The sequence below is a fragment of the Buteo buteo genome, chromosome 3 (genome assembly GCF_964188355.1).
Source record: "Buteo buteo chromosome 3, bButBut1.hap1.1, whole genome shotgun sequence".
NCBI lineage: Eukaryota > Metazoa > Chordata > Aves > Accipitriformes > Accipitridae > Buteo > Buteo buteo.
Window position 1 is genome coordinate 28,782,228 of NC_134173.1, and position 17,006 is coordinate 28,799,233.

The window sequence follows — 17,006 nt, forward strand, 5'->3', positions numbered from 1 at the left end:
ATGCTTTAGTGAAAGGACTCTGAAGTGCCAGTGTCATTTCGATCACTTTTCAAAACCTCAGCTCTCTACTAGTCCTATGAGTTTTAAAACCATCTGGAAAAATTGGTGATGTACATATACCAGCATTATTTTTGCTCTAATTGGTTTAGCTTGTTTCCATAAAGATATTAAGTCTCTTTCACAATCAGCTCTCTTCACCGACAAATATTTTTCCACAGTAAATCATTCGTTCTCAGTTACACACACTTCCAGACTCCTCTTAGACATGTTCTATTGCCCGAATTGGTTTTTTTCCTCATATTTCAGTCCTGAGCTTTAGGACTTTAAGTGTTTCCAGTGACCACATGATGTCTTTTTTTTTCAACAGATCATTTATTTGCAACAGTAGTGTGAGATATAGTAGAATACAAGTGGGAACCAGATAATCATGTATTATTTTATAGTGTATTTTTCAGTAGATTATTCCAAATGTTACATATGGAGATTTTAAGTCCTATAACATTAGTTCTGCTATCATGGTGACTAAGCATTTCAACAATAAGAAGTCTTCTGGAAAAATCCACGCACATAGTTTGCTTTATCTCATTTGTCCTAAATTACAGACTGCAACAGCATGATTTAGATCATGTAAGTGGGTAACAAATAGTTCAGTCTATATCTGCATCTTGTCTATGTAGTAAGTCCTTGAGAAACTGAGATACACAGAGGTTGATCTGAGATACAAAAAGTTGTGCATGCTGTCTTCATCTCTCACCTTGGAAATAAAGGTTCACAATGTAAATTCTCACATATTTTATTTAGATTAAAAATATTGGACGGTGTACCATATCCTGAATGTGTTACACAGACTGCGGATAAAATGTTGCAGAGCACAGCAGCAACTGCTCTGCCATCAAGCACTATAAAGGTGGAAATTCGAAGGCCATCTAGCTTTCTAAGCAGATACTGTGGCAATTATTAATAATCAGATATAAAACACATGTTGAAAAGCTCATATGCAAATACATGTGACAAGCCTAAACACTGCATGAGATGAGTCTTGCTCCTGCTTCCACTGAATGAATGAAAGATACAGCTCCCAAACACTTCAACAGGAAAAGGGTTGTGAAGACAACTCAAATGCTGCAGGGTCTCTTTTTTCTTTTTGCTCTTTTTTTCTCCTGAGAATAGTTAGAATTTGGCCGATAAAATACTCAGAGTCCATGCAACCCAAAAGGTATTTGTGTGCCTTGGTGTAACCACCCTTAGCTTCCATCCTTTCTTTTCTGAAATCCAGTGATTAAATATTTTGAATGTGTTTGTTAAAGTGCAAATATAGCATTAGAAACTTGCCATCATGGAGGAGAGAGAGACTCATCCATGGTTTTTTTAGGACCCCAGAATGACAACATGCCTGGCAGACTTCCTGTGATATCTATCCACCATCATAAACAGAAGAGATTTACCATGTCCCAGCCCAACCAATAAATACTTTTAGAGGACACCAACTCATGTTACGAGGTGCAGTTTAGAGCTGAACATAAATCTCACTCAAACAGTATTAAAGTACACATTTTTAAATCATATTAAGGCAAAAGTATTTCCAATCCATAAAAAGTTACGCCAGTTTATTATTTAACCAAATGTGACTGTTGTACACTGATGATACCACTGCAAAACAACTTAGAGAAGCATATATCCCTGCAGGTCAAAGCTAAATTGAGTCCTAAGGTGTGCTGAAGAGTGATGTTCCCTTACATGAATGGTGATCTCTTGCAGTGGGGCAGGACCATCTGTGATGATGGCCACTCGTAAGGATTTACTTTAGGGTGAGTCATAAACCTCAAGTCAAATGCATCACCTTCCAGAATTAAGTACCTTGCTGAAAAACTCTGATCTTGGAAAAAACACAAGCCAGTGCATGAGAAAAGCCATCAGCCCCCCCAAAAGTTCAGGATCATTTCCACTGCAGTCAATGACATACTCCTTCATAAGTCTTGTTCTGTGGGAGCAGGAGCAGACCTACCATATCTTGCTTTCCTACTAATGTCCAATGCATAGCAACATCCTTTACTGTCTAGTGGTCTCTATTTTAGCTTCCCTTCTTTCTCCTTATCTTTGCAGGAGCCTCAGTATCTTATCTCCGATACTGTCTTTGAGCAAGGAGTTCTCCTGGGACTGGTTCTGAGTGTTTGCCACACTTCATTAATACACACTGTTTCAAGGGAAAAAATCCTCCTAACTGAGGTGGCTGGTGCTATGCTTGTGTTGTGCTCACCTCAGCCGCAGAATCAGGCTGGCTGAAGAAAATATGCATCAAGCCATTTGTGTAAGGACCCTTAAGCATAAAACAAATCACTTCTTATTTAAATAACACAGTACATTGCAAAATTCACAAATTAAGAGCTTCTAAAGAGTGTCTTTAAATAAAAAAATGCAAACCTTTGCTTAAAAATCTGCCAGTGCTATGTGTATTACTCTTTACCTGTTTAAGGCATGCAAAAGGTTTAATCAGTGTCCCTTTAAGAAATATAGCATTTGAAGGAAAAAAGAAAAAAAGAAAAAAAAAGCCAGAACAAATGCCTAGACAAAAAAAACCCCACAAGTTCTGATCTTTCTCACTGAATCTATTTAGCATGGTAATTACCCATCTGGGCAGAGGTATGCAGGGGTCTAAACACCACACCTGTGTTGCCCTTCCCTGGGAGACTTAGTCCTTGCTGTGGGAAAGAGCTCTTATCTGCGATTTGACATTGTCCCTTACAGGTCCCTAACCATGCTCATGCCCTCGAACCGTGATGCTGTCACTGTGTTGGGGCACAGCTGAGGACAAATCCCAGCTGTGTCACTAGGCTCAATAGGCAGCTGCTCCCGTGATGCTGCAACAGGTACGTGATGGGGAGTGTGTCTGCCACGAGGGCTCACGCGTCGGGAGTGGGGCTGTCCCTGGGCCACCCAAGGAAGCCCTGTCCTGCGCCTGTGTACGCCACGTGCTGCGCCTGGGCGGTGCAGGGGAGAGATTGTGGTCCAACTGCAAATGCGTGGAGGAGTCACGAATCTCACGTTCAATGCAGGCAGCTTGTGCCACACTCTAACAGGGTTTAAGACAAGAAAAGTGTGAAACTAGGAAAGTGAGTATGGCAGGACATGCTGGGACTATACAGGGATATGAGCTGGGATAGTAGAATTGCCTTTGGATCACAGTGCATGGATCTGAGTGTAGCGGTGGTTTATTATCTCATTAGAAACATCTAATTCCCCGTAATAAAGGTCGCATGTAGAGTATGTCAAAGAGCAGACAAGGCTATTACAGCCCACAGTCAGGGCTAATGCTTTTTTTCCCCCTCTTATTGCTAAATAGGCAGGAGTAGATTTTAAATTTCAAAATAAAAACTATACAATTACACTAATAATACCATGCTCCTGCCTGCTCTGCAGCTGTATATTGTGAAACTCAAAGCCACTGATCAGAAACAAAAGCAGTAAGTCAGTACCAGCTTTACAGAAATGTTCTGCTGGGGTGATTATGTCTGTCAAAATACTTCTATAAGGGAAAGGCTGATTACTGAACATATTTCATGTCCCTTTCCCCCTAAAAAACCCTGCAAGTGCTTGCATCTTTTCCTAACAACAGATAAAGAAACCGTTGCCAGGGGTGTAATTAAGACTATAGGAACATTGGAACAAGCATGGATCCTGTTCAAATAGTCAGGCATCAGTTACAACAAATGCCAGAAGCAGTCGTATTTTTATCATCCGTTATAAAAAAATATTTCCCAATCAGTGTTTCAATACAGTTAAAAGTTAAAAACCTTCTACATTACTAATGAATTAAAACCCCCATATCTCCAACCATCTTGTAAGAAAGTAGGTAAGTAATTTAAACGTTTAGTTTACATAACTTAGCACAGAAATGTGTATTTGAACAAGTGCACTGAAAACAGATATGCCTTCTCTTCTTCTGATATCTCTTATTTGAGTTATTAAGTAACAGGAAAGCCTTTATATTCTTTGCATGACCTTGAGAGTCTGCTAACACTAAATGGTCAATAGTCAAACCCCAGGAGAATGTTTCACGAGATAGACAATGACAAGAGGGAGCATGAAGTAGAGTCAAATGCTTTGCAGCCTTATTACAGTAGACTTCAACATTCAATTTCAGCGTATTTACTCCCAGGAAGGGATGAAGGTAATATATGTATACTGCAAATCACATAAGTGAAATTTGATGGGTTGATAGAATTTTTTTTTTTTTTAAACCTATTTAAGTATCATCTTTTCAGGAGTAGTTTGCAAGGCAATAGTGATGTACACGGGTGGAAACAACACTCCTTTGCTTGACTGTCGATAAAACTCTTATACTGTTGGTGCTGTCCCTGAACCTTGCAGAGAACGCATAATGGATAAGATGTTCTAATCGGAGCTGACAACAGCCAATTAAGTGTCAGAAGAACAATCTGATAAGTAGGTCTTCATGTCTATAGGCATTTCCTGATACGTCTTAACTGTCAATCTGAATGTTAAACATCTCTATCTTCATCTCATTATTGACTGATTTATTAAAGGAGAATGCTTTCATCTCTTTTTTTGACTTTGGGATTGTTCCAGAAAGAAGGAAAGGAAAATAGTAGGAACAGCTCTTAATATGGAATAATAGATGGGGAATCCTCATTATAGGAAAGTCCTAATATTCCAACTGAGCAGGCGTATGGTTTGGTGACACCGCTACCACGCAGCTGCCCAAACCATACCTGTTAAGAAATGGTAGATGCTCAGTTTAGAGGAGATCTGTTTCTTTAATAGGTGGGAGGATATCTGTGGACAGGCTAGCAGGCTGATCTCTGCTTTCAGTGCTTCTTGCTAGTCATACAGAAGACAACACCTCACTGGACGGATCCCTTCCCTTCTTGTCCTCGCCCCTGTCAATATCAATCACATGAACTATGCCAGGCTTCAGGATCAGGTCGTCGGTCTCTACATGGCTCCTGTTATCGTCCACCTCAATGTACTTCCCTTTGGACGGCTGGGTGGCCTTACTGAAGACGTCTTTAAAACGGCGCTTGAGTTCAACGTCTGGGCAATAGACGTACTCATAAAGAGCACCAGCAAGGACTGCTCCTATTATTGGTCCCACCCAATATACCTTCGAAAAGAGGTGGAAAAAAAGACAGGCATTAAGCTCTTGAGCAAATAAAGAAGCCAGGGTGTCAGAGAAAAGCATGTCACTACAGACTTCACCCACAAAACTTACTGCAAAATATCCTGGCCCAATCATTCAAACCAACTCTGCTTTCCAGAAAGGCATGGTCATATAGTTCCCTGCCTTTCATGAACTGGGGTGAAATCTGCCTGATATCATACCAGTTTATGAGGCAGAGAAGGGTAACTACCATAGGTTTCACAGATGGCAACCTGGAGCTCAGCAATTAAGTGACTGCTCTAAAATCACATATGAAGTTGGTCAAAAGGCAGTCTCTTTGGCATTTAATGGCATTAGTCCTCTGTCACTTTTTTTTTCTTTCTGCCTGCTCCCAGTCTCTCTCTCTCTCACATGTATTTCACCCCCTTCAGAAATTCTCCCTAGTCACCTTCAATCCAGTCATCTAAACCACCTCGCGTCCGTGGGTGCAGCTCTCCCCTAAAAACTCCTCTCGTGCCAGCGTTTAGGGAATTGCCAGGCAGTGGACCCCACAGAGCAGAGAAGAGGGACCTATGCTGACATGTTGGTGAGGTACGGTTACTACTTCCCCGATGCCTGAAAAAGATTTCAGTCTGTATGTGTGGTTACCAAACTTCTCAAGTGGACCAGCTGAGTGGCAGCAAAGCTACGGACACCTCCCATGGACAGACACACCAGTATCCTCTCTGGCTGCCCTGCCTTCTGTTAATAGAAAGCAGCTTTTCCCCTCCCCTCTTTATGGGAGATTCAACTTATTTTTTTAAACTTTGTCCAATAACAAAAAAGTACAGGTTCTTCACCATCCTTAGTTAGATCAACCATAGTTATAACATTTCTTGAGTAAAAAAAGGCCACAGATCCTGGTGGAGTCTTGTATGACTTGTCAAATACAGCTCCGTAGTTGCATACAACATATAGTTGCTCTGGCATAGCTTTTAAACTAGCAGGGGTAAGATGACTGAGAAGCAGGTCCACATCTTTGAAGAGTAGCAGTTTTGTCAAGTTTTACTGATCCACCTCTTTCCAAGAGGCCTCCTCTAAATTTTCATCGCTCATTGCCAACTGTAGACAACATACATGAACTGTTTGCAAGATGACACACAAAATAAACACCAATGCAGAAAACCAATTTTCTTTCTGCATTTTCACTCAAGGTGGCAATGAACTTTTAAGGAAACAAAACCTCTCCTAGTGTATATACAAACAGTTCTGCTTCAGTATTTCAGACTCACATTTCCAAAATAATCCAAATTTGGCTTCTGATCCCACAAAATCCAACAGGCAGGCAGCTACCTGATTATCTAATTTGAATACAACCAACATACACAACTTTGTAGGGGACCTATCTATTTCAGCATGACAAGGAGCAGTTCACTAATATTAGAAGGTGCAGAAGCCCACAGGCTTCTGTCAGTGGCATGCCAACGTCACTGCTCTGGAGGAGGAGAAAAGGCCATCTTTCCAAGTGACCAGGACAGTAGCTAAGCTTCTCCTACAAGTTTCTCCATGGTATATTTGTTTATTGTTTATAGCTTTAGTTATAAATTACAGGCTCCCGCAGAGTATGGATAATTAATCTTGTGAAAAACTACGGCAGTTTTTCATATGAACAAGCCATTCACTGATAACTGGGTAAATCTGCCTCAATAGGATAACTCTTGGGAACAAAGTTACACATGGTATCGTGTTTGCAGAATTGGAGCCTTAGGGCCTGAAGACAATGCTATTTCTGTTATTAGCTGCAGTGGGAGCAATGTGGGCTTCATACTTTAAAAATCAAGAAAACCCTTATATGCACTGTAATATGCAGCTCTTACAGTCAGCATTGAAAGTGTCCCTAGAAGTGCTTTCCCTGTCTATAATTAGGTGAGGCTGAGCTGCAATCCATCTCTCCCTTATAAAATGTGAATTGTTTTTTAATAAGTTTAATAGTGGGATGCTATAGAAAATGACTGCATCATTCACAGTCTGTTTATCAAATTCTTTCCTGCGCAAATACTCCTAGTTAAGCTGATGCTTTCAAACTGAAGCAGGTAACATCTGGTCTGGTCTGTGAAGACCAGACTGCAACTGCTTCATCTCTCACTGCGGGCATTTGCCGAGGCAGGTTCTCCCCCAGGAACCAGATCACAGAGGGTCCCTGCTCTCATTTTATACGTCTGCCCCAGTTTGCTGCAGAACCAGGTGAAACGTGAAGCTGACAGAATTACTTCCATAACTTCTCACCAGCATGACCAGGGGGTTTGCAATCTGCCTCGGAGGTTTTTTCTTTCTAGCAGTTCAATTCTTTCAGTCTCGCTGGATTGCTCTTTTTGTTTTGAACTTTTTGTATGATTGCCTTTCTAACCCAGCTACTACCTCCACAAAACGGCCCCTGAATAGCAAGATGCTATTCCAACGTGCTGCATACTGCACCGCAGTCCTAGGCGAGGGGCATAATTATACCTACGCTTGTGGCAGGTCAGTGCCTGTCTTCCTCGGTGATGGTCTCTGTGGGGCATACTGGGAGAGATAACTAAAAGCAATTGATGTATGAAAAATCCTGATAGCTGTTTGTCGCTACGGTGAAGGAAGCATAAAAGCAGAGTTACCCATTGGTTTTCCCATCTCCCCATGATGACAGCAGGTCCAAATGATCGAGCAGGGTTCATACTGGCACCGGTGTAATTGATCTAAGGCAGAGAAAAAATGTTACCTGTTATTAAAATCTAGACGATAGTTATTCATTTTCTGCTATTCCTTGTACTACGGGGACACCCTGGTTTTGCATGGCTTCTAATCATGACAGCAACTATTGTCACTCAGGTCCTGAGTCTTATCATGAAATTAACAAACTCATCACATAAACAGGCAGAAAACCCAAGGGGACCCTCCTGCTACTCCAAAGGGTTTTGGCATGGATCCATAAAGAATACAGCAGCTATACAGCTAGAACGGCTATAAAGGCCACAGAAACTTCCATTTACTTCTGAAGTAGTCATAAAGGGACAAGGGGTCTATTTTTTAAAGAGAAGCCATTAACTTACAGCAAATAAATGTCCAATTGCAACAGAAAATCCAATTGCTAAAGCTACTGAACCAGTGACATCACTTCGTTTTGAATCACAGCTGGCAAAAATAGTAAAAACCAGCTGGAATGTAATTATCAACTCCACCAGGAGTCCATGGCCAGCAGAAAGATCCCCGTGTACCTGAAAGAAAGGAAAGAAACACTGGAGATGAAACAAAGGTGATTTTGTAAATCAGAAAGCCACCACATACATTAATTGTATTTCAATGAAAGTTATTTCTAAATGGTACACAGTGAAAGACAACAAGGAAATTTAGAAGTACAGGTTCCCCAACCCCTTATCCCTGTTTTTTTTTGAGAGCCATGGAAAATTACTGCTGGACTAAGAACAGAGGCTTAACAGTAACATCCAACAAGAACTTCAAAGTTAGACTGTAGAAGTGTAGTTTATTTTTACACAGGGATTTGCAAATGCTGCACTTCCCCTTCACCATTTTTTTCTTGGGAGCGCTGTAATTTACTATTCAATTATAAATTCATTAATTAGCCCTGACTTAATTAATTTAAATTTCAATTAAAAATTAAGCAGTGTGCGGCTCAAGTGCATTTTTAATAAGTCCTGCAACAGGGCTAACTGATGGCATTCCTTATTAGTTTAGAACAAAGCTGAAATCTAAGCCACAATCTATTTCAAAAGTATGTCATTTTAAATTGATGTTTTTTCAATCCCCATCATAATGGCATAGAATTAATTTCCCCCTCCCTAGCCCATATAGAAATGGCATTTCACGCATATATTATTTAAATTTTGTATGTAAATTAACATTACCTGCTGTCATCAGATTTGGGGAAGTTCTAGGAAAGAGAACTTCTATAAAAGGAACAGCTGTAGATATGACACTGCATAAACTCATCCTAAGGAGAGCTTTAAGCCCCATCTAGATATTGTAAATAAACCAGCAAGCTCTTAAAACCTCTCCTTGAGCTCTCTTTATTCTGTGTGACACTGATTATATTTTCTTAGGCTCTAAGCTAGTCTAGTTAAGAGCCGGAGAAGTGATTACCGCAGTGACTCCCAGGCCTCCCACCACGCTTGGTGGTGTGACGAGGTAAAGGATGCCCGCGCCCACGATGGCTCCCAGGCACTGGGCGAGAATGTAGAAGACGGACTTGGCGAGGCTGATCTTCCTCGTGCAGACCATCGCCACGGTCACAGCAGGGTTAATGTGGCCTCCACTGATGTGTCCAAAGCACTGCACCATGGTTGCAATGCTGAGTCCAAAGCAGAGGGAGATAAGGACCATGTCTACAGGCAGGGGCTTCTCTGCTCCACCCCAGTTGATTGTGGAGCCGAGGCTGAGGAGGACAAAAATGAGCATGGCCAAAAATTCAGCCGAAACGGCCTTCCAGAAGGGCTGAGTCCAGACTCCTTTAAATGCCACCATGATGCTTTCACACTTACACAGACGCCCACACTTACTGAAAAGGAAAACACAGCTTCATCAGAAGTCACCAAATAAGCCTTTTGCTGTCCTGTTGGGGGTTGCTATCCAGCAGACTTTGGAGAGAAGGAGGCAATGCCGAGCATCCTTGGGCTAGGACAACCACAGACACACACTGTCAGAGCAGGCTGCCCTTAAAACATGACCAGGGTTTAAGCATCTGCAGGACACAAGGTGATTAACCACCCCCTGTGAGGAGCCTGCCTGTATAGCTTCAGTTCACAAAAAGCAACCTCTGTATTTTTTTATATAAGTGAGTATGAAAATAAGTCTACACTTCTACACTAGCTGACCTCTGCCTGACTTAGACTCTGTAAAGCCCTACCACTTCCAGTGGCCAGTTGACCATCATACTCATTAAATCAGTGGGTATCCTCTTTTTCTAAGCAAAGCTACTTTTCACAAAGCAGGTATGATAATTCCATAAAAAGCGGTATCTTAGTCAAACCCTATGGGTTTTGATAACAGCGTTGGGAGGTTGCTCTGGGAGCTATAAGAGAAAGTCTATTTGTTTGAACATTCACTTTCAATTTATATTCACGCAAAGAGCAGTTTCTTCACTGTGGACATAGGGTAAAAATTGAATTCAGCCAGGTGAATAGATGCAATCCTAAATTCTGACCTTTAAATCAATCATGCAATCAATACAGTGCTTTCTTTTGGGCAAAGGGTGCCAAGTAAGCTGTGGAATGGAGCAATATTTTCTGTTTGTGTGGTATGTAGCTCTGTATGGCAAAGAAAGAAGTGTCTTGATTTTTCCACTCCTATGTGGAGATCCTATTTATTAGTCTACACTGCCTTCCTGATGAGCTACAATTTTGCTAGATGTTCAGATACCTATGAAAGTGGGTCACCAAAGAAAAAGTTATTTGTGGTATTAATAAATTAGGAGAATAAGCCAAAAGGGAAGCATTTTAATGAGTTTCTAAGGAATGCTAACAAGATTCTTCTCTAAAAACAAAAGCAAAAAACCTCCAACCCCTCCAAAAAGCAAAAAACAAAGGAAAGAATATTCAGCTGCTACGTTTGGGAACAGAATTTCAAGTGGAAGATGGATGAATTTATGCTCAGTTATCTAAGGTAACTGAGCTACAATGCATATTTAATACCACTTACATCAGAAAGAAGCACAAAAGGCATGTCTGGCCTTTTCAAGTTCTTGCAAGAGGAATGGCCCATGAATTTCTTAACAGTTGCAGAGAGTTAGAGAAAGGCAATTTAATCCTGTGACTGGAGCAAATAATTTGTTTCCCTGTCTCATTTCTTATGCTAATATACTGTATCTTTTGGATAGGTCATGTGAACTCTATCTCAGTTCTCTAGACTCTCAGATGAGAACAAGAATTACAAGAATTACATTATCTCCTGCAAATGGCTGTTGTAAAGCACTTGTGAAGTGATCTGAGAGACTTGAGCAGGACCTGCTCCGCCAGAGAACTAAAGCCAGAACCTCAAAAGAGAAAAAAAGCCATTCCCCAAATCTTCTGATTTTGGGTCAAACCTGAGACAAACTGAAAGCTGTTTTTGTAAGATCTCATATTAACAGTCAGTTAATGACCAACTATCTAGACTGGACTTTTTGTTCAAAATGGCTCCAAAATCATCACCTCCCCCAGTACAAAAGCTCACAGGTATTTGGTCGTCCTTACCTTTGAACCCTATGTCCAGATTCTCACTGAAACCTAAAGGCTCACTAACAATTTAATTTAGTGGCCTGAGTAAGACAAAGGTGCTATACCCATACTGAGAAGAGCTCACTTTCCCAGGGCATGTCCCAGGTGAACATTTAATATAGGGATGAGGCATATCCTGAAGTCCATGGCAAAGAAACCTGCACACACAGACAAGGGAAGTGGCACTCATCTAGCCTTTCAGCCCCAACTCAGTTGGGATGCAACCTGGATTTCCCCGAGCTTTTGCTTGCACTTATTCTTGCTCAGCAAAACTCAAGCCCTGGTGTTCTATTCCAGACTTCTGCAAGATTTTTTCCAAGCACCAAGGGCACTATAGGGGGAATGCAGATTTTTTGAGCATGGGAGAGAGGGGTACAGTGACTCTTGGCTTCTCCATCGGAGTGTGCCTGGCCATCCCATAAGATCTACAAATTAACTGCATTCCTTCATCCTGTAGAAGTGGACAGAAAAGGGTGTTTGTATTGGGTATCAAAACCATGCAGTTAGCTTCCTTCTAGTTGTGGAACATCTTGGAAGAACACATCGAGAGTAAGTGCGTGTGCACCTGCACGCACGTGTGCAAAAGAGAGCCAGGGAGGATCTGGAAGATCACACCTTCTACTGAACTGCCAATGGGCTTGTCTAGAAGGAGGCTACCTCTTAGGAAGGGCAGATCTCGTGCTGCTTCTCTAGCTGAGACCACCTCCAATCAATTCAGTCAATGTTTACAGCCCTGAAAATGCAAAAATGCTGCATGCAAGCCAAAAGCATAACTCAAACATAGAAGCTTGCTCATCAACATAAAGAAAGTTTCTGTTCTTCTAAAACAGCATGCTACCTGGAAAAAAATAAAAATGGTAGAACTACACTGTCAGCCATACTTCGACAGTAAATGATCTAAACATCTATTTTTAATGCGCACATGTATTGCCGAAGCAGTCTGTTTTTCTGTGATTCTAATACCCAGCAAAATGCCCAGCTGTCATGGCCAAATCCTTCTTTCAAACTGCACACCTTTCTTCCCCACAGCAAACGCTAATAAAAGCTTAATACTGTGTTTGAGCCCCGAATCCAGGTTTTCACTTCAATCCAAGGGCTATCAGCAGCTTAGTAATCAACACCATCTCCAACATCCACTCTTTTTTTTCAGCATGCAGTTAATTTAAAGGCTTGCGATGAGACAGAGAGTGAGCAATGGCTGTGCCAGGTCTGAAACCAAAATGGGACTTTCCAGCAGCTAAGATTTCCCATCGAAGTTGCAAAACAGTTTTTTGGAGTAGTTGTTGTCCATGGTTGCCTTAGATAAACACAACAGAGAAACAGAAAGACACTTTGATGTTATGGTCACACATTAATTTCACGTGTGGCCACACTTGAAGTTCTCTGGTCTGGACTACAAGATTACACAGTGGACTGTGTCTAATAGGATGCACGGTGGCTTTTTACAGGTCGTGTTGCCATCAGGGCTGCAGGCATGATTACGGCTTCAAGGCCGTAACAATATAAATAAATAACACAGGCTTCCCTACAGAAGTCAAGCGGTATTTTTAAAATTCTTCCTTTTCTAAGCGGTATCATTTCAAGGAGCCAAGCAAACAGCCGGGCCGTGGGCTTGCCGCCAGCCGCTCCACACGACACCACTGTTGCACCGAAGTTTTTGTGCGTGTGGCGGCTATTTACAGTGGCATCTCTGGAGCAAACTCACATACCGCCCGACCTGCCCTGGCACAGCCGGCTGGGGCTCAGATGGACGTCAGGCACCCGCTGGCCAACTGGGGTGGAGGAGAGGCTACTGTTGGAAACAAAGGCACCATCGCAGGGCTTGCTTCGAGCCATTTCGCCTCATTTTCCAACACGATGGTGCATGAGCGACTGACGTGGGTGTCTGCCGGAGGTGGGATGGGGAGGCTCGGGAGCCCAGCACCGCGGGTTTTCGCCTGTGCGGCAGCCGGGCTTTCTGCACACACGCCCCTCCGTCGCGGGACCGCAAGCGGCGAATAAAACAAAGTTTTAGGGTGGGCAGAAGGGGGGGGGGGGGTGTGGGGGTGTGTGTGTGCGCGCCTGCAGCCCTCTGCCCCGCTTCGCACCTCCAGTGTTAACACCCAAGGGCGGCTGAAAGGCTCCGTTCGTGCCTTCGGGGAGGGGGCACGGCGGGGCTGCCCCGGGAGCTATCCCGCGGGACGAAGCGCCGGGGAAAGGCAGCTCGCAGCACCCTCGAACCCCCCCGACCCCCCCCCCCCCCCCCCCCCCCCGCCGGCGCAGCGAGGGCAGCCCGGCTGCGCGCTCCTCCCGGGGCCGGACACCTCGGGGCGTGCGGGGCGGGGGGGGATCCCCTCCCGCAGTGGCGCACCCCCCTCCCCTTTCCCGTAAAGTCACCTTCGGTCCGGGTGGGCCGGGCCGCCCCCCCCTCCCCCCCCGCGCCCCGCGGAGGGCCGCGCACTCACCCGCGGCGCGGAGCGGCCGCTCCGTCGCTCATCCCTCGCCGGCGGGCGCGGAGCGGCGGCAGCGCGGGCGAGCGGCGCCGGCCGGGGTGGGCGCGGGGCGGGGGCGCGGGGGGCGGCCCGGCCCGGCCCGGCTCGGCTCCTCAGCGTGCGGCTGGCCCCGCCGCCGCCGCCGCCGCGCTGCCCTCCCCTCCCCTCCCTACCTGCTGCTCCGCGCGGGCGAAGGGGGCTTGAGGCAGTGCGGCCGGAGCCCCGGCTGCGGGTCGTTTGCCGTCATGTGAATATGCAGATTAATCGAGGGGGGTCGCGGCTGCCCGCTCAAAGCGGCGGCGGCGGCCGGCGGGGCCGGAGGAGGGAGCCCGCTGTGCTTCCGCGGCGCGGGCTGCGCCGCATCGGGAGGGAAGGGCTCAGGGGTCTCCCGGTTTCTGCTCTGACACTCGCTGCACCGAAGGAAGAAACGGTCTGAGCACCTCTGCAGCCAGGGAGCTCTACCCAGCTGAAATGCCTGCTAGGACCTTCTGACCGGAACGCTACTGGTTGCAGGAGAGGCAAAGCGCTTTTATTTGCTGGAAGTCGCTAAACTCAACAAAGTTTTGCCTGGCATGGAAAGCCAACGGAGGCCGCTGAAAACAGCCGTTGACAGTAGACCATGATGCCGTTGAGGAAATTCCGATGGTCCCCACCTTGAGAAGAACCCAGTGACTCTACAGCCTGCTAACAACCCCATGAGAAAACAGGCCTTCACCTTATAAGAAAAAAACAAATTTGCCTAAGTTTCCAGGCACAGTTATTTCATCAGAGAATGCATAGAAACTGTGGCTGGAAGAAGACAAGGCTGAAAATGGAACAAAGTATCTAGAAAATCCTTTTTCCAGTGGCTTAGGCCTTTGCATGCAGTAAAAGGATCTGTGTGTAAGTTACATAGAAAACATTTTAAGGGACACGTAAACAAGGTTAAAATAGCATGCACGGAGAAACTACATCTACTGCCATGCATCCATGCAGCAACAGAGAAAGCATCAAAGTTTGGCATGATGATCAGCCAGCCTGCACGGGGCACGCTGTACCAGATAATCCTTCTGACCATTAGAAAACAGTGCAAGATCTCAAGAACTACTTTGGGCATGGAGACCATGGATGCAAAGTCCTCTCAGCTTCCACTAGGAGATTGTGGGTAATAATTTACACCAGTGAAAAGCAAGTATTACATATAACACTATGAATTCAGGATGCCCTGGACAAATTCGTACACATAGCAATAAAAAAAGACATGCCCCTGTGTTACATACTTACCGATCACCGTTTATGGTAAATGCAGGTGATCATAAAGCACAAATGTAGGTGTTTCTCTCACATTTGCCTGCTCTACCCCTAAAGCCATAGAATCATAGAATCGTTTATGTTGGAAAAGACCTTCAAGATCATCGAGTCCAACCATCATCCATGCCCACTAAACCACGTTCTGGAGTACCTTGTCTACTTGCTTTTTGAATATCTCCAGGGATGGTGACTCAACCACTTCCCTGGGCAGCCTATTCCAATGTCTGACAACCCTCTCAGTAAAGAAATTTTTCCTAATATCCAACCTAAATCTCCCTTACCTCAACTTGAGGCCATTTCCTCTTGTCCTATCTTCAGCACCATGTAGTAAAGGATACCAAGAGACATTCACAATTTGATGGCAAAAGAAAAACAGCTGGCTGGATGTTTGCCTTTCTTGTTTTCAAGCTTTGCTTCATTTGCTTATGTCTTGAGCTTAGTCAAGAGCAGGTGCAGTCATCATTACACAGCTCTGCTCTTTCATTTGGTGCATCTGGTTCTTCAATCTATGCTCTTCACAGTCTGCTACAGTGATTCCAGAAACTTCAAGTTCTAAAGCTGTCTTACTGACACATAAGCCCACTGTCTACTTCATACACTCACAGACCAACTTTTTCTGTCAAGACTGCAGGAGGAGTTCCTCACAGTGAAAGAATTTCAGTTAGGATGCTCCTCTGCATAATGTTTTTTTACCCCTGTTCCCTTTTTCCCCTCTGCCAGGAATTACTGTACAAAAAGCTCCTTTTTAGTGCTCTTGTTTCAAACACCTGTGGCTTCCCTTGATGTGGCGTGAACGTGCCATATCTTTTCCCACCTGCATTTGGTGAAGTCGTTATCTAATTATTTCAGCCTTTTATGCCATGGCTACTTCTGTCATACAAATCCTTTCCTCTTCTATTCCAAAAGCTACAAAAGGTACCCATACACGTGTCAAATTTATTTCCAGTTTTGGAGCTGGCTGTTTCAAATCAGGGCTGAGTTTGCTTTCATAGCTTTTCCCTGACAACAGGCTTGTTCTTTGGCACCTTGCGGACTCTGCTACTGTGGCCCATTTGTTTCATCACAAACAAAATTCGCTTAGCAAAACCAATAACTGCTTTTCCTTTTCTTGCAGATAGCATATATCTGCTCTTCTTGATCTGCAGAGCAGATCACTGCCACACGGAGAAGCCAGAACATTAATAGCTTCTGTCACTGCTACCATTCTTATTGCGATAGATCTTCCGGAGGATTACACAGAGGTTGTGGCCACATAAACAGAGAAAGGCAATGCTTCAGGCACAAACCTGGAGCAAACTGCACTGTGCCAGCTCTGATCAAACAAATGGACTATGTTTTGTTGAAAGCACAGAAGGCAAGGAAGACATCCCTTGAGATGGCACTGAAAAACAGAGGAAAGCTGCCCCAGTTTGTCCTGGGATAAAGTTGTCAGTGTTGGGAGTTGGGGCCACATAGGTTCTTTTTTTTTTTTTTTTCTTTTTAATTGTATATTTTCATCTTTATAAAACCTGGGTTCACTCATTTTGGACTTCTACCCAAAGATGAAATATTCCTCCTGCTGCTGTGCTCAACACAGTTAAGGAAATAACTTACGAAAGAATATCTATGAAAAATTTAAAAATGGTGTTAAAGCTCAACCGATGTCTGAGGGAGGGGAAATGTGCAGTGGAATCTCGCTGTGCCTCTGCTTCTCCTTCACTGAACATTAAAGCTGAGTTTCTACAGTCATTTTTAGGGCATCATGAATTAAAGATCTCTGTAGGAACATAAGCCATGGTGAGAAGATGCTGCAACACGTAAGACACATTCCTGTTCTGAACAAGGACTTCCCAGACAGTGGAAGTGTGCCGGATCTGGGATTTCGGTTTGGTCTGTTATGGAGGAGAGGGCTCACTGCCAAAG

General features: G+C 44.1%; 1 protein-coding gene across 3 annotated transcripts; it reads right to left on the minus strand.

Moving 5' to 3' along the window:
- Positions 1 to 4,165: 4,165 nt before the first annotated feature.
- Positions 4,166 to 14,226, minus strand: AQP4 (aquaporin 4). 3 transcript variants are annotated; one of them, XM_075023188.1, is made up of 5 exons: positions 13,988 to 14,226; positions 9,233 to 9,647; positions 8,185 to 8,349; positions 7,750 to 7,830; positions 4,166 to 5,122 (listed from the first exon to the last, which is right to left on the minus strand). In XM_075023188.1, exons 1-5 carry the CDS (start codon positions 14,059 to 14,061, stop codon positions 4,844 to 4,846), a joined length of 1,014 nt encoding a protein of 337 aa, XP_074879289.1. In that variant the 5' UTR covers positions 14,062 to 14,226; the 3' UTR covers positions 4,166 to 4,843. The 3 variants fall into 3 exon arrangements, with proteins under 3 accessions (XP_074879289.1, XP_074879291.1, XP_074879292.1); XM_075023190.1 differs by lacking the exon at positions 13,988 to 14,226 and adding an exon at positions 13,788 to 13,980; XM_075023191.1 differs by lacking the exon at positions 13,988 to 14,226 and adding an exon at positions 13,788 to 13,805 and having other exon boundaries at positions 9,233 to 9,763.
- Positions 14,227 to 17,006: the final 2,780 nt, after the last annotated feature.

Excerpts from the sequence above, each read along its gene's own strand:
- AQP4 (XM_075023188.1), bottom strand. The coding sequence starts at position 14,061 with ATGACGGCAAACGACCCGCAGCCGGGGCTCCGGCCGCACTGCCTCAAG. Across the intron at positions 9,648-13,987 it reads TCGCCCGCGCGGAGCAGCAG|TAAGTGTGGGCGTCTGTGTA; the intron begins GTAGGGAGGGGA and ends TTTCCTTTTCAG. Across the intron at positions 8,350-9,232 it reads GAGGCCTGGGAGTCACTGCG|GTACACGGGGATCTTTCTGC; the intron begins GTAATCACTTCT and ends CCTTTCTTTCAG.